General features: G+C 38.3%; 1 protein-coding gene across 4 annotated transcripts in view; it reads left to right on the top strand.

Annotated features, from left to right (window-relative positions):
- The window catches only part of LOC138741054 (cystathionine beta-synthase-like protein), a 66205-nt gene extending 60019 nt beyond the window's left edge, over positions 1–6186 (top strand). For 3 of the 4 annotated variants that reach the window (XM_069894533.1, XM_069894535.1, XM_069894536.1), the window contains 2 exons: positions 3415–3499; positions 6022–6186. In XM_069894533.1, coding sequence (XP_069750634.1) covers positions 3415–3499; positions 6022–6107 — 171 coding nt within the window. In that variant the 3' untranslated portion in view covers positions 6108–6186. Of the gene's footprint in view, positions 1–801; positions 2716–3414; positions 3500–6021 lie in introns of those variants that run through there. The other variant, XM_069894534.1, reaches the window with a different exon arrangement.
- The last annotated feature ends 19753 nt before the right edge of the window (positions 6187–25939 follow it).

Raw genomic sequence — 25939 nt, 5'->3', positions numbered from 1 at the left:
AGGGAAGAATAGGCAGAGGGAGAGCACAGGTCAAAAGGCAAGAGGTCATAGGTAGATATGGGTGTGAAGGTAGATAAGAAAAAAAAGCTGAGGTGGTAAGGGAAGATAAGAAAGGGAATGGGAAGGAAGAAGAGGAATGGGGAAGAGAGAGAGAGACAGACAGACTCAGGTAGTGGGGTTTAAAGGAAGTTGGAGAAGTTGCTGTTAATATCATCTGGTTGGAGAGTGCCCATAGGTAATATTAGTGCTGGCAACAAGCAAGCCCTGGGCCTCTGCATCTAGATCTTTGACTTCCCCATTGGAAGACCGCAGACTGTATGAATTGGAAACAATGTCTCTTCCTCATTGATGATCAACACAGGTGCAACTCAAGGATACATGCTTAGCCCACAGCTCTACTCATAACTGTGTGGCTAAGCATAATTCCAATGCTATCCGCACATTTGCTGATGACACCACAGTTGCCAGCAGAATCACAAACCTCAATGAGGAAGCATGCAGGAGGGAGATAATCAGCTAGTTGAATGATGTCAGACCCACAACCTTGCACTCAACATTAGCAAAACCAAGGAGATGATTGTGGACTTCAGGAGGAAGTCAGGAGAACACGAACCAGTTGTCAGAGAGCTCAGCAGTGGAGAGTGTTAAGATCTTCAAATTCCAAGGTGTCAACATCTCTGAGGATCTGTCCTGGAGTCTCCATATTGATGCAATCACAAAGAATCCTCACCAGTGCCTATACTTTGTGTAGAGTTTGAGGAGATTTGGTATGCGACTGAAGGCTCTTCAAAACTTCTGCAGGTGTACACTGGAGAGCACTCTGGCTCATTGCATCATTGTCTGATTGGATGTGCTAACGCTCAGGACAAGAAAATCTCCGGGGGTTGTTAACTCAACCTGTGAAATCAAGGGCACCTGTCTTCACTCCATCAGGGACATCTACAAGAGGCTTTGTCTTAAGAAAGCAGCTTCTATCCTCAAGCATCTCCACCACCCAGGCCATGCCTTCATCACTCTGCCACCATCAGGAAAAAGGTACAGGAGCCTGAAGATGAGTGCTCAGCAACACAAGGACAGCTTCTTCCCCTCCGCCATCAGATTTCTGAATGAAAAATTAACCACAGAGAGTGCCTTCCTTTTACTTTTTCTTGTACTCTTTTTATTTATTTTGTCACGAGGTTCATATAAATGTTTGCACTGTGATGCTGCCGCGAAACAACAAATTTTGTGACATGTTCATGACGATAAATTCTGATTCTGTACCTCCAATTTATGGGTGGCCTCAGTTTGGAAGTACATGAGACCACAAATGTACATGCCTTTGTGTGAATAATGTGTGGAATTAAAATGGTTGGCCACTGGGAGGAAGTGGTTATTAGGCTGACAGAGCAAAGTCGCTCAACAAAATTACCTCCCAGTCTGAATCCAGTCTCGCCGCTGTAGAGGAAGCCTCAATAAGAACATCAGATGCAGTAGATGACCCCTGCAGATTCACAAATGAAGTTTTGCTTCACTAGGAAGGGCTGTTTGAGGCCCCAAATAATGGTGGAGGAGGTTTGATAAATTAGATTTACACACAGAAAGAGGAGAGGACTAAGTGTTTTCTCTAAAGTTGCTGGGTTGTCTGGGACATTGTGATGAAGATCCAGTACCTACATGCTATAAATGTTAATGCAGCATTCCATTTATGTACTATTATTTTACATTTGTACTTTTAAATCATTTTTATCATTATGCCACCAGGTGGAGCATATAACCAGGGTTTGGGGATAGATCAATGACTGGAGATTTTGCTACCTCTTACCTTCCTTCCTTTTAAAATATTTTAGAAATCTTATTATATTTCTTTCTCTGCAGTTGTACTCTTCATTTTATCCATGATATAACATCAGAACATTAAGAGCGGCACGGTTAGTTTAGCGGTTAGTGCACCAGCGACAGGGGATTGAAACCTGCACTGCCTCTAAGAAGATTGTACGTTCTCCCCGTGTCTGTGTGGGTCCCCTCCAAGTGTTCCAGTTTCCTCCCACAATCCCAAAACATGCCAGGTTTTAGGTTAATTGGGTGACACAGGCCTACATTTAAAATTTAAAACATAAGAGAGAGCTTCTACTGAAGTGGCCTGGTGAACCTGCTCCATAATTTGCCTCACATATAAGGCTCCATTATGTTACAATGTGATGAAGTAATATGACCACGTAACAAAAAATGATAAAATGTCTAAGAAAGCAGATACTGATAATATAATTTGATTATTTTTATTTTGCTTTTTATTTCTCAGGCTATTTGAATTTAATTTTTGGGTGCAGTTAAACACACATTAGGGTTAGGGTGTCAATGTGCATGCAGCAGGATAATCATCCCTCTTGTGTTCACTCAGTCTCCCTTCCTGGAGGTTCTGTGTCACTGTAAACTGCCACCTTTTGTCAGCCCATGCTTTCAGGGTTAGGGTTAGGCATTTTATCAAGATGGGAACTTTTCCAGTACATTGTAGCGAAGGGAATCATCTTCCCTCCAGAATTTCCCTTTTCTTCCAAATCCATGTACTAAATTTCCAGCTAAATTAATCATGTATGGTGCTTCCATTTACCAACAGGAGAAACATGATGAGTATTCCCTGTCCATTTCAATTTTACTCATTGGGTAAATATAATGGCTCAATCTGTAAGAATTTCTATAAATAGAAAATTAGCTGCAAAGTACGTTGAAATATTTTATTTGTAATGATTTTAAAATTGAAGATTTAGCATTTTTATAAAGTTCCAATTTGATTTGATTCTTTCTTTGCTCTGTTTGGAATAAGTAAATCAGCTGATTTAAATTTGTCCGGGCTACAATCTCATGTAGTGCCAAAAGAGCGATACTGATCAGATGAAAGGATGCTCAATGGTTATTGATGTGATGGCATGCTTGACTCTCGAAAAAATGATCTGTTCTACTAATGTAAAGAACTTTTCTTAATTATTTTCAGAATATATAAGATTATTGGATCCCATTTTATGGTTTGGTGGTCCTTTCTTTCACACAGTAATGGAACATATATGTTTAATCATAACTTCTCAAGGGAAGGGTTAGATTAGTAGAATCATTTTTGTTTTATATACATTTTGGGTTTTTTTGTTTCTTTCATAGGTTGTTTACAGGAATTTGTTAATATACATTTTGATGTGTATATATATATATATATATATATATATATACACACACTCACACATATGTATCTATGTCAATATCTATGTCAATATCTATATCGATATAGATATATAGATATATATATAGATATAGATCTAGATAGATATAGATATATAGATATAGATAGATATAGATATAGATAGATATAGATATAGATAGATATATATATATACATATATTGAATTCACAGTCCTTTTATCAACTTGTTTCTCTTTCTTATAGATAAGTTTAAATGACACCCTTGGAAAAGTCTCTCAGGCTTTGGCACTTAATCACTTTGTGCTAATTGTTCTTGAACAAGTTCACGGTAAGTCATGTTTGGTTTCATTGTCTTGTTTGTAAATGCAACTGCAGAAAACATTTTAAAACTACCTAATTGAAAGCTTAAGGTCTCTCAAATCCACTCCAGTGGATAAATTGTAGGGCCATAATTTAATTCTGTTCTTGAAATTCTGCAGTGATGTTAATTCAGTGGAGCATCTGGGTTTCTGCAGAATTTAAAGCTTATTTACTTCCAATTGTCCCAATTAATTTTTAAATTTAAAATTACAGTACAGTAACGGTCCATTTCAGCCCTCGATTCCATGCTGCCCAATTTACACCTGGTATATTTTGAATGGTAGGAGGAAACCAGAGCCCCTGGGGAAAACCCAGGTTGACACAGGGAGAATGTACAAACTCCTGACAGAGAGCGCAGGGTTCGAACACTAGTCCTGATCGCTGGCACTGTAAAGGCATTGCACTAACTGCTAAGCCAACCATGCTATAAAATGAAGCTATAAATTGAAGATGCATAAATAAAGTGTAATAATTGCATGTTAGTACACCAACTTATCTCAGAGGAGTAAAAGTCAAATAGATTCCACTGTATTAGTAGCAGAAAATGCTGGATATACTGAGCCTGAGATTAACGTTTCAGCTCAATGTCCTTTCATATGGACTGGACAATAATCCTGAACTGAGGAGAATTTCCAAGATAATTTTATTTCAAGTTTCCAGAACCTGTAGGTTTTTGCTTTTGAAATTAAATTGCATGTCTGCTTTATAGCATGTATACATTCATAAATATTTATCAAAATATACTGCAAGTATTTAGGAAGAAGGCTTTTCAGTGTAGTGATACTGCAGAAAGAGCATTGCAGATGTTTAGCTTGCTGAGTTGGATTTGAATTAATGGCTCAGTTAGTATAGTCGTTAGCAGAACATTATTACAGCATCAGTGCATATATATATAACCATATACAGCACAGAACAGGCCAGTTTGGCCCTACTAGTCCATGCTGGAACAAATCCCCACCCTCCTAGTCCCACTGACCAGCACCTGGTCCATACCCCTCCAATCCTCTCCCCTCCATGTAATTATCCAGTCTTTCCTTCAATGTAAATAACGTCCTTGCTTCAACCATCTCCGCCGGAAGGTTATTCCACATCCCAACCACCCTTTGCGTGAAGAAATTTCCCCCTGCAATCTCAAACCATGGCCTCTGGTTTGAATATCCCCCACTTTTGACTCAGGTTCAAATCCAGAGCTGTCTGTCAGGAGTTTGTACATTCTCCCTGTTTCTGTATCAGTTTCCCCTGGGTGGTCTGGTTTCCTTCCACATTCCAAAGTGCACAGGGTTAGCAGATTAATTGGTCACATGGGTGTATTTATAGGCAGAACAGGCTCTCATGGGCCAGAAGGGCTAGTTACTGTGCTGTATCTCGAAATTAAATTTATCTAAATTTAATTATATACAAGATCACAGCTTTAAAGACTTCATTCCCAAGCTAGAAAGGTAAGAATGTTTTATAAGGTAAGATTAAAACTAGAGAAACCCCTATTAGGAAGTTACCTCTGGTTGAAATATTAAACCTTCTTGATCAAAAGATGTACTTTTTTGGGCATTGAGATGGAAACAAAATAATTTCTATCTTCATCTAACAATTTCCAAACTTCATAGATATATTTTAATATATTTCCTCCAATCATTTTCCCCTAATTTGGTTGATTTTTGAGAAACCCATAATCCATTTTCTAGATATTTATCTTTTGGTACCAATCAAATGGGCATTTATCGTAATGGTCCCCTTGCCTTGTATCCACATAATCTTTACCATCATGGGTCACATGAGGATATGTAGTTCCACAGAGGCAAAAGACACAAGAACAGAAAATATAGATAACATTCAGTAAGGTAGACAGTCTTGGTGGAGAGAGAAAAACAATGTGATGACGATTGTTCTTCAGAACCGGGAACAGTTAGAGCATTAAAAAAAAAGCCTTAAAATTCAGGAAAAAAAAACTGTAAGACTTCGATTGTGCTTTGAAATCAAAGAGAAGGCCCTATGGTAAGCCAAAGTGATTAGAAGGCTGATGCATTCATCCCCATCATTTCTATTCTCTCCCTCATCCTCTCACTCCACCTCAGTCACTGTCCTTCTCTGTCTCTTTCTCTTTCAACTTTGCCTCATCTCTTCCTTACTCTTTTCATTCTCCCTTGCTTCTCCAGTCACACTCAGTCTGCTTACATGACCCTTGTCCACCTTTTTCCCATCCTCTCCCTCATATTACCTTCTTCTACATTCTACTTTGGACCTCCTCATTTCTCTCTTGCTCGAGCTACAACCCACAGTTTATCTTGCTGCCCCTTAATCATTGGTACTTGACCTTATTTTCCTCATTACTTTCTGACAGAGCTATTGGTGAGGAAGAGAAGGACAACCAGATGCCAGGTTTAGCAGTGCCATTGCTTGGCTGCTGGCCTTACACTCAGCATGATAGAATTTAACCATGGCATCATCAGTGGCTTCAAAACATTGTCTTAATTTCTCCCATTTGTCTTTTAGATAAAAGCAGTGGTGAAAGTGAGAAGAGAGAAGTGGTTCACAGTGTTCTCACATTTATGGACCTGATAACCCTTATCAGCACCTAAACAACAGAGGAAAACCAAGCCACAGATATAAAAAGATGTGAATCCTCCATTGTAATTAAATCTGTTAACATGGAGTTGACATCAGAGTCTTCAGATGATTATTCTTTTGCTACAACAGTAATAATTTCATCCTCAACACTTTCAATGAAATATACTTCGAACTCATCATTTATGATCCGCAAATCTCTTGATTTTCAGGACTTTTTGAAACCTTAGTCAGCCGTAAAAATCTAATTTAAAACATATGGAAATTCCATATGTTGGAACACCTTCCAGCGACTGCTGTGTAGTGCCAGTTGATGAAGTAGAAGAAGACGATACGGTCAAACAATAGTCATGGCTTTTATTGGCAGAAACTTATGGTACAATAATGAAAGACAATGGGTGCAGACACAGTTATACCCAAGGGGAGTGTCCTAAACGGTAGAGATAATGCACAGCCAATGTTAGTTCAGCAAGGCTCGCCAGAGGGGAGACGGGCAGAGCAGCTCAGCAGAGATTCACCAGTCTCCCCCCGGCAGAAGAAGGGTTAAAATTAAAAGGACAGCTGCTAGGTAAAACTTAAGCAAGCAATACATGGATGCCATATTTGGCATTGATAATTCTCTGACAGTCAAAACACGCCAGTATCTAGCAAAGCAATCAAAATATAATGAGATCTTTTATAAATACTGTTGCTTCTCAGGTTATTTATGAAATCTAGTTGATTTTCTAATTGGAACAGATGCAGACTTTGTCGGCTTTGCAACCTTGGGAACTGACAGTGTTGATACAGGCTCTGGGTCTGTAGTGTGGGAAAGTCGTTCTTCTGATGCACTCCAGAATCGCCAGCGTGAGGCAGTGGAGCCCCTGCATGGCCATCTGAAAGCTTACTAGGGGTCACAGGCTGGGGGAGGGAGTCCAATCTCTCAGGCTCACTCTGAGTAGGGGTGTGAGGAAGGGGTGAATCAGGCAGGGCCAGATCTCTTAGGGGGTACAGTGTCAGGGCTCCCATCTGGGAATTTAACATGAGCATAGTTGGGGTTAGTATGCAGTAGCTGAACTGGTTGGACTAGAGGGTCTGTTTTACGCACCCGAACGTGGCTCTTCTGCAGCACAGTTCTAGGCTCAGATAAACAGGCTGCCCAGTCTATCACAGTTCCTGATTTCCAAGGAAAGGCAAACATATGTTCATGAGGTGTTTGATTTGTAGAAGTACACAATAAAGATCGAATAAAATGTAACACCTCAGACAGTACCTCCTGCCATTGGGTAACAGGGTAACCATGTGTCTTTAACGTAAAATTAATAGTCTTCCAGACTGTAGCATTAGCCCTTTCGACCTGCCCATTGTCCTGTGGGTTGTAGTTCGTGGTACGGCTGGTGGCAATCCTCTTTCGTAGCAGGGCTTGGCGCAGCTCAGCGCTCATGAATGCTGAGCCTCTATCTGTACGAATGCAATTGAAAACCAAAAATACTGAAAATTCTATCAAGTGCCTTAATGACAGACGCTGACGAGACGTCGGGGCAGGGTATCGCAAAGGTAAACCTTGAGTATTCGTTGATTACAATAAGGAAATATACATTTTTGTTGTTGGAAAGAAACGGCCCTTTAAAACCTAAAGGTTGGGTTGTCTTGATGAGAGTGGCCTCTGGAGCTTTGAAGTACTGTGATTTGCATTCTGCGCAAACAGGACAGCTTTTTGTTAGTTTTCTGACTTCTTCCAGGGAGTAAGGAAGGTTATAAGCCCTAATGTAGTGGAAGAATATCATGAACCCTGGGTGCCACAGTCTCCTATGGATCTCTTTTAGCCCCTCAAGCTGAGCACCAGCAGCAGATTGTGACAATGCATCAGATGGATCATTTAACTTGCCAGCTCTGTACTGGGTCTCATAATTTTAAGATGAGAGTTCAATTCACCAGCGTGCCATCTTATAGTTTTTGATTTTACTTTTGTGTTTAGTACTGAACATGTAGGCTACAGATTTCTGATCAGTGACCAAGGTAAATTTTCTACCGGCTAGAAAGTGTCTCCAGTAGTGAACAGCTTCAATGATAACCTGGGCTTCTTTTTCTACGGCAGGATGTTTTAGTTCAGGTCCGCGTAATGTCTGGGAGAAGAATGCCATCGGTCTTTCCTTTTGATTAAGGGTTCCCGCCAAAGCACAATCTGAGGCATCAGTTTCCTCTTGGAATGGAACATTCTCGTCAATAGACAAGAGTGCAGCTTTGGCAATATCAGCTTTAATTCTCTCGAAAGCCTTCAAGGCCATTGAAGAGAGAGGAAAAGATTTAGTGTCAAACAGAGGGTGTGCTTTCATTTGCCCTTGTTAAATGAAAGGTTAAGTTCTTTAGCTGTTGCTAAAAATGTCTTTAAGTTGCTGTTGTGCTCAGTCTGTGTTTTCCCACAGATAGTAACATTGTCCAGTTAGGGAATCGTACCCTGTAACTCATATGTTCTAACGATCTTATCCATTTCCCTCTGAAACACTGACACACCATAAGTGACTCCAAAAGGTACCCTTTTAAACTGGTATAACCCGCCATCATCCTCAAATGCCATGTAGGGTTATTCCCTTTTTTTAATGGGGATTTGGTGGTAAGCTGCTTTGAGGTCGATAGTGGAGTACACTTTGTATTGCGCTACCTGATTAATCATCTCATTGTTGCGTGGCAGGGGGTAGCCATCTAGGTTAGTGTAATGGTTGATTGTCTGGCTGTTGTCAATAGCCAGTCGCTTCTTGGTGTGATTTTTCACAACTATCACCTGGGCTCACCACGGATTCTTACTGGGTTCAATCACTCCCTCTTTAAGCGATCTCTGGGTCTCAGCTTTGATAAATTCACGATCCTCCTTGCTGTAAGAACAGCTCTTAGTAGGGATGGGCCGACACTCGGGATAAATTACTGAAAATGGAGGGAGCTTTGATCTTTAATATGGACAGACCGCAGTAACTTGTGAAGGGAATGGTAAGTGTAGGTAGTGGCCCATCAAAATTTAACACTATACTTTTCATCTGAGATTGAATATCCAACCCCAGTAACACAGGAGCACAGAGCTCAGGCATTACAAAAAGCCAAACCTCAGCAAGGCAATGTCCCTGCAAGTTTAAAGTAACTTTACACTTGTCCCGTACAGTTTTTGTAAGTTCACGACAAGCCATTGATATCTTTCAGTTCGTTAGATATCTCCGCAAATTTAAGGCTTTGGCGGCTTTCTCGTGGATGTAGCTGTCATTACTCCCCGAGTCTATTAGGCAATCGAGAGTCTCACCTTTCACCTCCCCCTTCATAGACGACTGTTCCAGTCCGTAACAACCCCCAAGCTTTACTTTCAATTGAGCCGTCACAGGGGAACTTTGTGTTGATCTCACCTCGCCGTCACTTGAAGCCGAATCAGCCTGCTCATCTGAAGATTCCTCCTTTTCACAGTTGTCTTCCATTCCTGCAGCTCCAGGATGAATTTTCTTGGCACTTCTCTTCTTCTTATCAGTGGGAGTACTTTTTACCTTACGGACTTTAGCGAAGTGGCCAAGTTTCCCACAATAGCTGCAGGTAGCAAATCGATCCAGGCACTTCTGTCTGGGGTGCTATCTATTATCACAGTAGTAGCATTTGCCAGGCGTTCGGCCTTTTCTTACCATCAGGTTTCCAGCACTTCAGGATATTTCCCTTTCGGTTTCTAGCATTTTACTGGACCGCATAGCACTTCTCATTGTTTTGGCTAGAGTGACTACCTGGTCATAGGTTAAAGACTCCATCTCCAGCAGCCTTTGGCGGATGTAACTGGAGACAATTCCGTTGACAAAAGCATCAGCTTCAAGGCATTGTGGTGTTGTTGCACATTAACTGCACTGACATCGCATTCTTTTGCCAGTGTTGAGGGCTAGTTCATAGGCGGCATCACTTTCCCCAGGTTTCTGGCGTCTAGTCAGCAACAGGTGTCAAGGCAGCACCACGTTGAGAGGAGTCACGTGATGGAGTAGTGGCCAGTAGGAGAATACCAGCCCTCTCCAGAAAAGAAGAAATAAAGTGAAGAAAATGCAAAGCTCAAGAAACACAAAACACAACAAATAAAAGATAAAGGTGTGGAGAAAAGAAAGAAAAAGGCACCTAAGAAGGAAAAAAGAAAAACAATGGGAAAAAAAGAAGGAAAGACACTGGGAGAGAAAGGAGAAGGCCTTACCAGCATGAAGAGGCAGGGATCCACCGTGGGCAGAGGAGCCCACTTCCCGAGATTAGTGGAGACCCCGCAGGATCATGACCTCCTGACCGCGGGACTGCAAAAGTGGCTCACTGAGCCAAACAGAAGTGCGCAATGCGCACAACAAGGAAAAGGAAAACTCCGATTGGAGGGGGGCCCATCTGTGGAGTGAACTTACACAGCGCGACCAGCTGAGAGATGCCCGACAGTAGGGTTCTCAGCTGGAAGAAGAGGAAAGCAACAGGAAAGGGAGTGATAAGAAAGAAAAACAGCAACAGGAAGCCCAAAAGATAATTAGCCCAGAAGAAGAGGACCAACAACAAGAAGCCATGAAAAAAAACACCCAACAAACTGAGGCAAGCAGCTCAACAAGAAAGTCAGAAGAGACACAGATACAAGGAAGAGAAGTAGAAGATGGAGGAGAAGAAACAGAAGAAGGAGGAGGAGGAATAGAAGATAAAATAGATGGACAGTACATTGATTTTTTTTAAATTCAAGAACAAATTAAAGCATTAAAAGAATGGTTAACGCAAGAACTTAGTGAAAAGTACAGAAGAAAAAGTGAGTAGAATAGAGCTGGTCATAACAGAAATAGGGAAAAGATTAGAAAATGTAGAAGAACGAGAAACGGCTGTAGAAATGGAAGTGAATGACAAGAATAAAATTGGAAGAATGTGACAAAAAAGTTAAAGAGTCACAAGAGTTGTTAGCTCAGAAGATGGATATAATGGAAAACTATAGAGGTGAAACAACATAAAGATAGTGGGCCTAAAGGAAGATGAAGAAGGCACAAATATGAAAGAATTTATAAAAGAATGGATCCCAAAGGTCCTGGGAATGCCAGAAATACAGGAAGGAATGGAAATAGAAAGGGCACACAGAACACTAGCCTTGAAACCAAAGTCACAACAAAATCCAAGATCCGTTTTAGTAGAATTTCTGAGACACACAACAAGAGAAAATATATTGGAGAAGGCAAGAAATAAAATTAGAGAAGACAAAAAAACCATTGGAGTACAAGGGTCAAAAAAATGTTTTTTTTTAACTCAGACATAAGTTTTGAACTCCTAAAGAAGAGGAAGGAGTTTAACACAGCAAAATCAATCCTATGGAAAAATGGCTATAAATTTATGTTAAGATATCCAGTGGTGCTTAAAATAGTTATCCCAGGGGAGCAAAACAGACTGTTCTCAGATCCTGAGAAAGCACGAGAATTTGTTGAATGCCTGCAGGACAGAAAGAGAGATGAAGAGATGTAACAAGAACGAAGAATGACGACAAACTACATATAAAGATGTAAAAATAATGTATAAGTAAGAACTAAAGAAGGGAAAGAAAAGGGAAGTAAGGGAGAAGGGGAAAAAGGAGGGGAAAAAAGATGAGAGGGTGAGCTTTGTTTTAATGTGAAGATAAAAGTCTTTTCTGGAGGGGGTTGGGTGGGACAGAATAACAGTCACTGCGAAATCAGTTGACACTTGCGAATGGGTTTGCAATCCAAATGGAGAGGGGAGTTGTGGTTGCCCAGCAAGGGACAAGGGACAACTCAGAGAGGGGGGGGAGAACACTTGGAGTTAAGGGAATTTTAGATGTGGGAGTGGTTGAAGTTTTTTTTATGTTTTAGAAGTGTTGTCATACATTGAGTTCAAAAAAGGAAAACTGAGAGATGAAAATAAGGAAAAGGGGAAAGGTGGTGGTGAGGAAGAGGAAATTAGGTATAAACAGAGTATGAAATGGCCATCATGAATTATATGACTATAAATATTAATGGAATACATAACCAAATTAAAAGGAAGAGGCTATTGAATTTACTGAAAAAAGAAAAAAATAGATATAGCATTCGTGGAGGAAACACATCTAACTGAAGTGGAACACAATAAATTAAGGAGAGATTGGATAGGTCATGTAACGGCAGCATCATATAACTCAAAAGCCAGAGGAGTAGCTATATTAATCAATAAAAATGTACCAATCAAAATAGAGGAGGAAATAATAGATCCAGCAGGGAGATATGTAATGATAAAGTGTCAGATATATTCAGAATTCTAGAATTTGGTCAGTATATATGCAACTAATGAAGAGGATCAAAAGTTTGTGCAAGATATTTTTTTGAAGATTGTAGATGTGCAGGGGAATATATTGATAGGAGGGGGTTTTTAACCTTAATTTGGAACCAAAGGTGGATAAAACTGGACAAAAGACCAGCAAAAAGAACAAAGTAGCCAGATTTATGGTTAAATCAATGCAGAAAATGCAACTTTTGGATATATGGAGGAGGCAATACCCAAAGGAGAAGGAATACTCATATTATTCGTGTAGACATAAAACATACTCAAGGATTGACCTGTTCCTGTTGTCAGCCCATATCCAAGGGAGAGTTAGGAAAATGGAATATAAAGCTCGATTGTTATCTGATCATTCACCCCTGTTATTAGCAATAGAACTGGAGGACATCCCACCAAGAACATATAGATAGAGATTAAACTCCATGCTACTTAAAAGACAGGAATTTAGAGAATTTATTGAACGCCAAATTAAAATGTACTTTGAAATAAATAAGGAATCAGTGAAAGACAAATTTATATTATGGGATGCAATGAATGCCTTCATTAGAGGACAGATAATAAGTTATGTCTTTCTTTGGCTTGGCTTCGCGGACGAAGATTTATGGAGGGGGTAAAAAGTCCACGTCAGCTGCAGGCTCGTTTGTGGCTGACAAGTCCGATGCGGGACAGGCAGACACGATTGCAGCGGTTGCAAGGGAAAATTGGTTGGTTGGGGTTGGGTGTTGGGTTTTTCCTCCTTTGCCTTTTGTCAGTGAGGTGGGCTCTGCGGTCTTCTTCAAAGGAGGTTGCTGCCCGCCAAACTGTGAGGCGCCAAGATGCACGGTTTGAGGCGTTATCAGCCCACTGGCGGTGGTCAATGTGGCAGGCACCAAGAGATTTCTTTAGGCAGTCCTTGTACCTTTTCTTTGGTGCACCTCTGTCACGGTGGCCAGTGGAGAGCTCGCCATATAATACGATCTTGGGAAGGCGATGGTCCTCCATTCTGGAGACGTGACCCATCCAGCGCAGCTGGATCTTCAGCAGCGTGGACTTGATGCTGTCGACCTCTGCCATCTCGAGTACTTCGACGTTAGGGGTGTAAGCGCTCCAATGGATGTTGAGGATGGAGCGGAGACAACGCTGGTGGAAGCGTTCTAGGAGCCGTAGGTGGTGCCGGTAGAGGACCCATGATTCGGAGCCGAACAGGAGTGTGGGTATGACAACGGCTCTGTATACGCTTATCTTTGTGAGGTTTTTCAGTTGGTTGTTTTTCCAGACTCTTTTGTGTAGTCTTCCAAAGGCGCTATTTGCCTTGGCGAGTCTGTTGTCTATCTCATTGTCGATCCTTGCATCTGATGAAATGGTGCAGCCGAGATAGGTAAACTGGTTGACCGTTTTGAGTTTTGTGTGCCCGATGGAGATGTGGGGGGGCTGGTAGTCATGGTGGGGAGCTGGCTGATGGAGGACCTCAGTTTTCTTCAGGCTGACTTCCAGGCCAAACATTTTGGCAGTTTCCGCAAAGCAGGACGTCATGCGCTGAAGAGCTGGCTCTGAATGCCCATTCAATAAGTTATGTAACTAAGATGAAAAAGGACTACAATTGGGAAATAGAACAGTTGGAAAGGGAAATAGTAAGTACAGAAAAAGAACTAGCAACAAGGGAAGATACAACAAAAAGAAGAGATTTGGCGGACAAAAAAAAAATACGAAACATTACAAACATATAAGGTGGAGAAGAACATAATGAAAATAAAGCAGAAGTATTACAAGCTAGGATAAAAAATGCACAAAATACTAGCCCGGCAACTTAAAACAGAACAAGCTAAAAGAATTGTAATGGCATCAAGGAAAAAGGACAAACAAATTACATATAACCCAACAGAGATCAATGAAAACTTCAAGGAATTCTATGAACAATTCTACTAAGCTGACAACGAAGGGAAAGACGACAAAATAGATGAGTTGTTAGCTAAAATTGAACTACTAAAATTGCAAGAAGAGGAGCAAAACAAATTGATAAAATAATTTGAAATAGAGGAAATACAGGATATATTAAAAAAGCTACCAAATAATAAAATAGCTGGAGAGGATGGACTCTCAATAGAATTTTATAATACATTTAAATAGTTATTAATTCCTCCTCTCCTGGAAGTAATGAACCAGATAGAAGAAACACAAAACTTGCCAGATTCATATAATACAGCAATAATTACAGTAATACCAAAGACGGGGAAAGATCCACTAACACCAGCATCATATAGACCAGTATCTCTATTTAATTCAGATTATAAGATAATAGCAAAACTATTAGCAAACAGATTGGCCGACTGTGTACCAAAAATAGTAAAACTAGATCAAACTGGATTTATTAAGAAAAGACGAACAACAGACAATGTCTGTAAGTTCATTAACTTAATCCATGCAGCACAAGGAAAATAAGATACCAACAGTGGCTGTTGCTTTAGACAAAGAGAAAGCCTTTGACAGGGTAGAATGGAATTATTTATTCAAAATATTACAGAGGTTCAACCTACCAGAAAAATATATTAATTGGATTAAAGCATTATATAAGGGACCATTGGCAAAGGTGACAGTAAATGGATATATTTCAAACCAATATAAATTAAGTAGGTCAACTAGGCAGGGATGTCCATTATCTCCCTTACTGTTCGCTTTGGCAGAACTGATAAGAACAGAAAATAAAATAAAAGGGATAAAAATAAAGGAGAAGGAATATAAAATCAGTTTATTTGCAGATGATATCATAGTATACTTAACAGAACCAGAAATATCAATAAAAGAACTACATAAGAAATTGAAGGAATATGGAGAAATATCGGGGTACAAAATCAACGCAAATAAAAGTGAAGCGATGCCAATGAATAATGCAGATTACACAGAGTTTAAAAAAGAATCACCATTTAAATGGCAAACACAAGCAATTCGATACCTAGGTATTAGATTAGATAATAATTTAGGCCACCTATACAAATTAAAAATGATCAGCCATTAATGAAGAAATTACAGGATGACTTAGAACATTGGAAAGAATTTCCACTAACACTGATAGGGAGGGTAAATTGCATTAAAATGAATATCTTCCCAAAGATACAATACCTATTTCAATCGTTACCAATTCCCTTAACAGAGAAATTCTTCAATGAACTAAAGAGAATAATAAGGAAATTCTTATGGAAAGAGGGGAAACCGAGCATAGCACTAGATAAATTAACAGAATGGTACAAACAAGGTGGTTTGCAGCTACCAAACTTTAAGAATTATTATAGAGCAGCACAATTAAGGTATCTATCAGATTTTTATCAAACAAGGGAAAAACCAAGATAGAACTAGATAAAATAGGGGAGAAGGCAGCAGAACATATACTTTATAAATGGGATGAAAAACTGGTGCAATATAGAAGTTCACCAGTACTGCACCATTTACTCAACATATGGAAGAAGATTCACGTAGAAAGGAAAAAAAAAACAAATGACCAAATACCATAATTATTATTAACGGAAAATCAACTAATCCCTCTCACAATAGATAGCCTTTCCTTTAGAGAATGGGAGAGAAAAGGAATTAAAAGATAAGAAAATTGTTTTTTGGGAAATAATTTATTATCATTTGAACAAATGAAGTACAAATATATAATAATTCATGGTACATTGTTTGCATGCCACCAGCTGAAAACCTACTTAAAGGACAAATTGGAAAGCAGACTGAGATTACCAGAAGGAAGCAGCTTTGATTTTACACAATCATTGATAATAAAAAGATTTATAACAAACATGTACATCAAGCTTCAAGAGAAGGAAAATGCTATAAACCCAAACAAAAGTGGAAAAAAGATTTCAACATAAAGATAAAAAATGAAATATGGGAAAAGTTATGCTCTGGAACTATGAAAAATATAATAAATATGAGGTTACACATTATACAATATAATTGGTTACACAGGCTATATATCACACCAAAAAAGTTAAATAAATGGGACCCAACAGTATCAGATCGATGCTTTTACTGTAAGAAGGAAACGGGAACAACAGTAAATGCAATTTGGGCATGTGAGATAGTGGAAAAATTTTTGGAAAGATCTAAATCAGGTATTAAATAAAATCACAAAAAGCAACATACCAAAAAATCCAGAGATCTTTCTTCTAAGTAATATAAGAAGTAAAGAATTAGGCCTCAAAATGGATGAAACACAAAAAAGATTTATTATGTTAGCCTTAGCTGTAGCAAAAAAAGGTATAATGTCAACTTGGAAATCAGAAGAGAGCCTGAGAGTACAGCAATGGTACATAGAAATGAACAAATGTATTCCATTGGAAAAAATAACATATAATTAAAAAAATAGTCACATTATTTGAACAAATTTGGGAACATACATGGAACACAACAGAGAGGACCTGCCTCGGACCTCCATCCCCTAAAATAATAAAATTACTTGATCCAGTGTGTAAAAGTAGATGACACAATGTTCTTGTTTATTTTCATTGTGTGATGACATTGTTTAATGGGTTTAATGTATTGTATATGTTGAATGTTTAATGAGTTTGGAAGGGGGTGGGAAGGAGGGAGGGAAGGGAGGGGGGGAAAAGGGAGAAAATGCCACTGTGTATATTCAAGAGGGAAACGTTTGTGTGTATTTTGATTAATATGGTTCATAGTGTGAAAATTTTTTTTTAAATTTAAAAAGGCAGCACCACGTTCCATGGCGCCGTGTAGTAAGTAGTCAGATGCTCCCGAGCTACAGCCAGAGTGGTAACTCCTTGTGTTATGGCAAAAGGGACCTCACCCAGCAGGGAATTCAGGTCACCCCACTATATCGCCTCATCGACCACGTAGTAATTGAAACAAGCATTCCAGTGGTTGAAAATTTCTCTTGCCCTCTGGGCAGACTGGTCGATTGTCGGCCACTCTGGCTTGAGTACTGCATCCATTTCTGCTAATAAAATTGTAGTGCCAGTTGATGAAGTAGACAAAGACGATGCGGTCAAACAATATTCATGGCTGATATTAGCAGAAACTCATGGTACAATAATGAAAGACAATGGGTGCAGACACAGTTATACCCAAGGAGAGTGTCTTTAACGGAAAAGATAATGCACAGCCAATGTTAGCACAGCAAGGCTCACCAGAGGGGAGACAGGCAGCTTGGCAGAGATTCACCACAGAGATTTATTTAATTTAGTTACAGCCAAGATGCTTTTGCTCTAACCAATTCATCATCTTTGGCTGAGAGTCTCTATTTTGATGGGGACAGAAAATGGAATTAAAATGGTCATTTAATTGCTTTGGCATTGTTAATCCACCTTGATTTTTTTTTAAAGGGATTTTTTTTATTATTAAAATGAATATTTAATTGCATTGGCTTGCCCAACCTAGGTTGTTTCCTTCTTCAAGCCCCTTTTACCACATAATTATCCCAACATGTTAAAGAACTGGGTGAAAAAGAATAAGCCAAATGTAACCTGGAACAAACTGGATGAAATGGTATGAAATGTAATCAGATGAAACAGTTGTCAGCCACAACAGGTATTCTGTAACTACATCAGCATAGCCCACCTGATAATACTTACAAAGAACAATTATCATACACATAAGAAAATCTTTCCTTCCACATGCATCCTATATGTTTAGTGTGAATTTATTTTTCGCATCCAATGTATTGCATCATGGGAAAATTTCTTGTTGGAAATTAGGAATCAAAAGCTCCATGCTAAAAGAATGGCAGTTAGCGCCATCCTGTCACAGCACCAGCAACTGAGGTTCTAAAGTGGAGTTTGTACGTTCTCCACATGTCTGGTTACATTTCCTCCAGGTGTTCCAGTTTCCCCCCACTGTTCAAAAACATACTGGGGTTGTAGGTCAACTGGGCAGCACGGGCATATGGGCTACATGAGCCTGTTACCGTGATGTATGTCTAAATTTAAATTTAAAATGGATAGAGGGCTCACACAAAATGTTGATTGACCATTTCTTCCCTTGAATGCTGTCTGACCTGTTGAGTTCCTCCTTTTGTTAATATATTCAAGTTTGTCGATGATGCAAAGCTGGGTACTACTGTGAGTTGTGAGGCAGTAAAGAGTCTTCAGGGTAATTTAGAGAGTCATAGTGGATAAGTAAATAAATATTGTGTGGGAAAATGTGATATCATCTACTTGATAAAATTGAAAATCAAAGCACTTTTAAAATGGTGAGATTTAAAAAAATGATTTTTTTTTCCACAGGGACCTGCAAGTCTTGTGAATATAATACTGAACTTTAACATGTAGGTGAAGTGAACAATTAGAGAAATAGATCCAATCGCAAGATTTTCAAATACAAATGTCAAGATGTGAAAATCCGATACTATAAAGGCCTGTTGAGACCACATCTGAAGTATTACGTACAACAGTGGGTGAATTTCGATGAATATACAGATTAATTCTGGATATTTTGCTTGTCTTATAAAGAGAGATTGGGTAGTGATTGGAGGATGGTAGACAGGTTTAGGAGTTGCGAAGAATGAGGTGCAATCCTATTATGAGTCTCTGATATCTCAGTGGTTAAAGCACTGGCCTTGTCAACCAGGGGTCATGAGTTTGTTCCTCACTGGGGCCTCATTTCTGTGAGGGGTGCTTGATAATGTGGCGACTCTCTGTCTTCCTTACGGTAGACAAAGTTAAAGAATTTCATATATGTTACATTCTAAATGTAGTATTACTACTTTAAAGCAGACAAGGGATGTGAGGATGATTTTAATAAGAAATAGGAACAAGAGTAGGCCATATGGCCTGGTGAACCTGCTCCATAATTTGATAAGATCAAGGCAGATCTGGCTATGAATAGCTCTACTTAAATAACCTGCTCTCTATAACCCTTAATTCCCATAATAACCCTGGCCATCACCACCTTGCCATTGGGAACAAAATTCATTTTAGTGAGACCATGCACTGCCTAGTTCAAGAATAGTTTCTTTCCCACTGTTACCAGTCCTGATTGAGCCACACACCAGCCCTCTTCCAATTGACCTCTCTCTGTAACTCTGTATTGTATTTTTACTGCTCTGCTATGGATGGATTAACTAGCTGGACTGCTCAAAAAACAAACATTCTCAGCACAGCTCTGTATATGTGACAGTAAACTTGAATGAAAAAAAACTTTAAACTTTCAATTAAGCTGTTGGCTATTTGAAGTTTATGTAATCTTAAGATGGCAAGAAAAGTACAAACACACTCACTTCAACCCATATCAATAAAAAAAAATACTTGAAGCTGTGTCCTATTTGGTGTTAAAAATTCATTGAAAAATTATTAAAATAATTTTGGTGGAAGTAGTGTTTGCTCAGCATTTCCACTGATTACGTTTCGTCAAAAGAGAAATTCTGAGGAAAATTCCCTCTCATGTCAGCAACATTGTTAAATTCTCAGTTCATAAGATATTCAGCCGTGACCTTTACATATTTTCCATAAGAATCCACAGCTCCATCTATTCTCTCCACCTTCAACTGAAACTACTATTCACTTCCTGTAAAAACATTTGTCATGTTATTTGTTATCATTTCTCCGCACTATAAATCTCCAATTTGAATTCATTATTTTCACCCTTTTTACCTGAGTGATCATGGTAAAAGTTTCTAACGTTATGGCTGGATTATTCCTTGATCTTTGAATCTTCCCAACTTGATCATCTTCCACCTCTTGACTCTGAAATTTTTCTCACGTTGTATTCCTGCCAAGCAACAAAGAAGAATGCATTTAAGAGAAAAGCCATTATTTTGTGTCACAGCTTTGGTATAACAAACCGGGTATTTCTTTTCCCCTCACTTTCCTTGCATTTCCCTTAAAAACCAACAACCCCATGTTTAATAAAAACAGCTTTTCAACTTGTTCTTCGACATTTAGTTTGTTCCAAGTCACTCACTCCCTCTCGTCCCTTTAAAATTTCTTAATTTATTTCACACAACTTCTCTTTGCCTTCCAATAGACATTGCCTTACACTTTTCTCTATTCAATGTCCTTTGCATTATATCCTCCTAAAGCCTACCATTTTCTTTGCTGCTTTCTTTGTTCATGACTTGGATCATCTGTAGCTTAAAAATGTTGTCTCTCTATATGCAAGTCCATATCAATATATGCCTGGCAAGCACCTGCTCTATTTTTACTCCCAATCTTAATAACAATGAGTCAGTTGGACTGTGTGATCAATCTCCAGTGTTGGTTCAGAGTCACTTGTCACCATTCATATTCTGAGCTCGAGGCAACTCAGATTAGAATCAGTCAAGTTTATTGTTAGCTGATTGTAAAAGTACAACCCGACGAAAAAGCGTTCTTCGGTCCTTGGTGCAAAATATACAGGCATACAACAAAACATAACACACATGCAGACAAGTCAAGTTTATTGTCATCTGATTGTACAAGTACAACCTGATAAAACAGCATTCTCTGGTCCTCGGTGCAAAACATGCAGACACACAACAAGACATAACTCACAAACAGACAAACAATACCTTTGCAGGACAGGTATCATCTGTGGGAAGACACTGTTCAGGCTGGTGGTGCTGGCTCTGATACTCATCAATTTTGCGCGCCCTCTTCAGAAAATGATCTCAGTAGATCATGTCGATGAGGGAAAGAGAAACTCCTGTGATCCTCTCTGCTACTCTTATGGTCCTTTGGATTGACCTCTAAACCATTTTTCTCCAGCAACTGTACCACATTATTTTGCAGCTGGCCAAGATGCTCTTGATAGAGCTCCTATTGAGGGTTGCCATAATGGTGGCTGCTAGCCTTGCCCACTTCAGCCTTCTCAGGAAGTGTAGTGACTGTTGCCCCTTCCTGACAAGTGAGGAGATATTGAGTGTTCAGGTTAGGACATTAGTTGTGAACTCCAAGGAAATTGGTGCTCTCTACTCTCTCAACTATAGAGCTGTTGATGTGTAGTTGAATGTACTCATTCCTGGTCCTCCTGAAGTCCACAATTATCTCCTTTATCTTGTCCACATTGACGCTCAGATTGTTGCTCTCACACCATTTCATGAGGTTTTCTACCTCTTGCTGATGGTGATGAAGCCAACTACTGTTGTGTCATCTACAAACTTGATGACACTGTTGGAGCTGAATCTGCCAATGTAGTTGTGGGTCAGTAGTGTGAACAGGATTGGGTTGAGCACACAGCCCTGCTTGCACCAGTGGTCAGTGTGATGGTGCTCGATGTGCTGCTACTGACCCGGACAGACATGCCTGGACATTCTGCTACCGATCGAGACAATCAGAATCAGGTTTATTGCCATGAACATAGATCATGAAACGTGTTGTTTTGTAGCAGCAGTATTGTGCAAAACAGAGTGCAAAATTACTATAAATTATACTTCTGTAAATTTAACAAGATTTAAATATTCATAAACAACTCATGAAAAAAATGAAGTAGCATCCATAGGCTGTTTAGAAATCTAATGGCAAAGGGGCAACATCTGTTTTTGTAATGTTGAGTGTATGTCTTTAGGCTCCTGTAACTCCTTGAGAAAAGGGCATGCTGCAAAGGGATAGAGGCTGCTTTCTTGAGCCATCACCTCTTAAAGATGTCCTTAATGGAGTGAAGTCTAATACCAATGATGGTTCTAGCTGGGTTTACAACCAACCCTGTTTTGCCTATTCCTGTCCTGTGCATAGACACCTCCAAATCAGACAGAGATGCAACCAGACAGAATGCTCTCTACAGCAGTCTGGTAGAAATTCGCAAGAGTTTTTGGTGACATACCAAATCTCCTCAAACTCCAAATGAAATAGCCACAGTAATTCTCAACCTTTTGTCACCCACTTCGGCACAGTACAGGCCTTCGACCATTAATAGGATTTCTCTTTTATTTTGCTGAGAAGTAGTCTGAGCATTTCTTTTGTCATATTTGCAACCATGTTTAACAAATTACATCTTTGTTATATCACCAATATTTGTCTGTGCCTCTGACCACATGTTCAGAAATGCAAGATTACAGCATTTAAACCAAGGCAGCACATTACATTACACTTCCATTACAGTTCAGATGCATCCCAATTACACAGCTGTTATTTACATCATCTTTTCATTAGTTAGAGGGATGAATCTTTTTTTCTGTAAACTTTATTTTTGATTTTAAAATACATATATATACAAAAAAATACAACTAAAGTAAAATAACATAAATAAAACCCACCTTTCCCCCCTCCCATCCCTCTCCCACAAAAAAACCCTCACAAGGGGAGCAAAAAACATAGATCAGTTAATTAATTACATACATTGTGCGAAATTTCAAGCTTACAATATATTTAAAAATTAAGATACTTTTAAACCTATAATTTCCAAATAAAGTGACCACGTCTGAACAAAAAAAGAAAAATTATCATATAAATTATGTGTTATTTTAAATACAAGATCTCAACTCATTAGGCCAACGAGCTATATTTAATTCCACATTATTTTTCCAAGTAATCGCAAAGCGTTTCCACGCTACTGCCAATGCTAAACGAATAAACACCATCTGAAACTTATCCAACCCTAAACTAGTCAAAGATACGGCATAACACAACAAAAAAAATTAACGGATCTAATGGTAATTTAATCTTAAATAATTTTTCCAAAAAGTATCCCTGTGACAAATAACTATTCCACTTAATATAAATTGATGAACTTGAGGTTCAGAAATATAAACCATTCCAATTTTCACCCAACTATAAGGTTGAGAGACATCAATTTCAGATGTGCAGCTTCATAATAATTCTGAAAATGGGGCAGTTGAAGTCCACCTAAAGCATCTTTCCAAATCAGTTTCTTCAATGCTACCCTAGCTAATTTACCTTTCCACAAAAAACGTCTCACCGCAATATTCAATTCCTGAAAAAATACCTTTGGAAGCGGACATGGAATTGATTGAAAAAGATATTGAATACGCGGAAATATATTCATCTTAATACAATTCACCTGTCCTATTAATGTTAAAGGAAGATCTTTCCACTTATTTAAATCCAATTTAATCTTATTTTTTTAATAATGGTATATAATTTAATTTATATAAAGACTTATAATTTACATCAACAATTACTCCTAAATACTTAATTTTATTAGACCACCACAATTTTTTAATCTGTTTACACTCAGTATAATCATCATCTGAAACTGGTAATATTTCACTTTTGTCCCAATTTACTTTATACCCTGATAGTACTCCATATTGCTCCAAACACTTATGCAAATATTTCAAAGATCATTTTGGATGTATTAAATATATCAACACAACGTCAGCAAATAAATTAATTTTATATTCAACCTCTGCAATTTTTATTCCTTTAATATTCTTGTTTTGTCTGATCTTGAGCAATCACCAATGCAAATAAGGCTGGTGACAATGGACAACCATAATGCATTGATCTTCTTAATTTAAATGACAAAGAGGTTTGACCATTCTTCACCATCTGAGCAACTGGATTTTTATATAATGCCTTAACCCAACCAGTAAAAAGAGGTCAAAACTTAAAATTTTCCAGTACTTTAAATAAAAAATTCCATTCCACCCAATCAAATGCCTTTTCCGCATCAAAAGCGACAATCATTGGTTGGTTGGGCTGGTGTCTCGATGCATTGATCAAAGTAATCAATTTAAGAATACTATCTGAAGCATACCTATTTTTAATAAAACCTGCTTGATCAACATGTACCAATTGTGGTAATTATTTAGCAAATCTATTTGCTAATACTTTAACTATTATTATATAATCTACATTTAATAAAGAAATTGGTTGATGCAAAGCTACTTTCAAAGGATCTATATCTTTCTTTGGAATTACTGTAATTATCACTTTTGAAAATGAATCTGGTAATGATTGCTCCTCTATTGCCTGTTTAAGTACGTTCATAAATACAGGAGACAAAACTTCATAAAATTCCTTATAAAACTCTACAGTAAACCTATCATCTCCGGGAGATTTCCCATTTGGCTTAACTTGTATAGCCTCCTTAATTTCAAAGTCTGTAAATGGAGACTCCAATTCTTTCACATCTTCCTCTCTTAAAACCGGAAAATCTAAGACAGATAAAAAAACAACTCAATAGAACAATTATCTTGAATCCCTTCAGAAGTATACAACTTTTGGTAAAAATAAACAAAATTGATTGTTGATTTCCTGAGGTTTATAAGTAACCACTGAATTCTTTCTGACAGCACTAATAGTCCTGGATGCCAGTTCAGTCTTCAACTGCCAAACCAATATCTTATGAGCTCTATCCCCTAATTCATAATAATGTTGTTTAAATCTCTGTATTAATCATTCATATTGACATGTTTGCAACATATTATAACAAAGTTTCAATTTAGTCAAAGCTGCTTTTTTTTATCTTCAGTAATATTCTTTTGAAAATCCTTTTCCAAAACTGTTATCTCCTTTTCCAACTTTAAGCTCTTTGCCAAAAACTTTCTTAACTCTTACTGAATAACTAATCATTTGACCTCATAAATACACTTTTAAAGCATCCCATAAAACAAAATTACTCTGTACTGAATTAGTGTTTATCTGTAAAAACAAAATAATATGCTCTTTAATATAGCTAATGAATGTCGGCTGTTTCAACAACATTGGATTAAATCTCCATCGATAAGTTGTCTCCATAACTTCAGAACCAACACAAGGTATAAATAACATAGAATGATCAGACACTGTCCTACTCTTATATTCAGCTTGAGTAATCTGGGCCTGAAGATGTGCTGATACTAAAGACAAATCTATTCTAGAAAAAGAATCATGCCGTGGAGAATAAAAAGAAGTCTTTTTCTGTTGGATTTAATCTTCTCCAAATTTCAACCAAATTCAAACCTTTCATTAAAGATGGCATCTGTACAGTCATCTTAGATTTCTTTATAGTTTTTGGAGATTTATCCAATAATGGATCCAAAACACAATTAAAATCTTCTCCAATTAAAATATTTTCATTAGCCTGATTCAAAGTCAAAAAAGTTTCAGATATAAATCGTTCATCATCCACATTAGGCGCATACACATTCAATAACGTCCATGACTCTGGAAAAAAAATTACAATTCTCCATTAAAACTCTACCAGCTGTTTCAGAAAATGACTCCAGTTCAAACGGTATCCTCTTTTGAAACAAAATTGCCACTCCTCATGCCTTGGAATTAAAAGAAGAAGCAACAACATGTCCAACCCAATCTCTTTTTAAAAAGAGATTTAAAAAAGGATGAATCTTCTATCTTAGTGTGCAACTTCAGGCTCCTGTACCTCCTTCCTGATGGTAGCAGTAAGAAAAGGGCATGGCCTGGTGAGGGTCCTTAATGATAGTTGCTGCTTTCTTGAGGCATCGCCTTTTAAATATATCCCTCATGGAGTGAAGACTAATGCCCATGATGGTGTTACAACCCTCCATGGCCTTTTCCTGTTCTGTGCATTGGCCATTCCATACCTGACAGTAATGCAACCAATCAGAATGCTCACCATGGTCCACCTGTAGAAATTCACAAATCTTTGGTGAGATATCAAATCTCCTCAAACTCCTAATGAAATATAGCTGCTGGCATGCTTTCTTCACAATTGTATGGACGTGATGACCTCAGGAGAACTTGACATTTAAGAATTT

The sequence above is a fragment of the Narcine bancroftii genome, chromosome 8 (genome assembly GCF_036971445.1).
Source record: "Narcine bancroftii isolate sNarBan1 chromosome 8, sNarBan1.hap1, whole genome shotgun sequence".
NCBI lineage: Eukaryota > Metazoa > Chordata > Chondrichthyes > Torpediniformes > Narcinidae > Narcine > Narcine bancroftii.
This window is presented reverse-complemented; position numbering and strand designations above follow the sequence as displayed.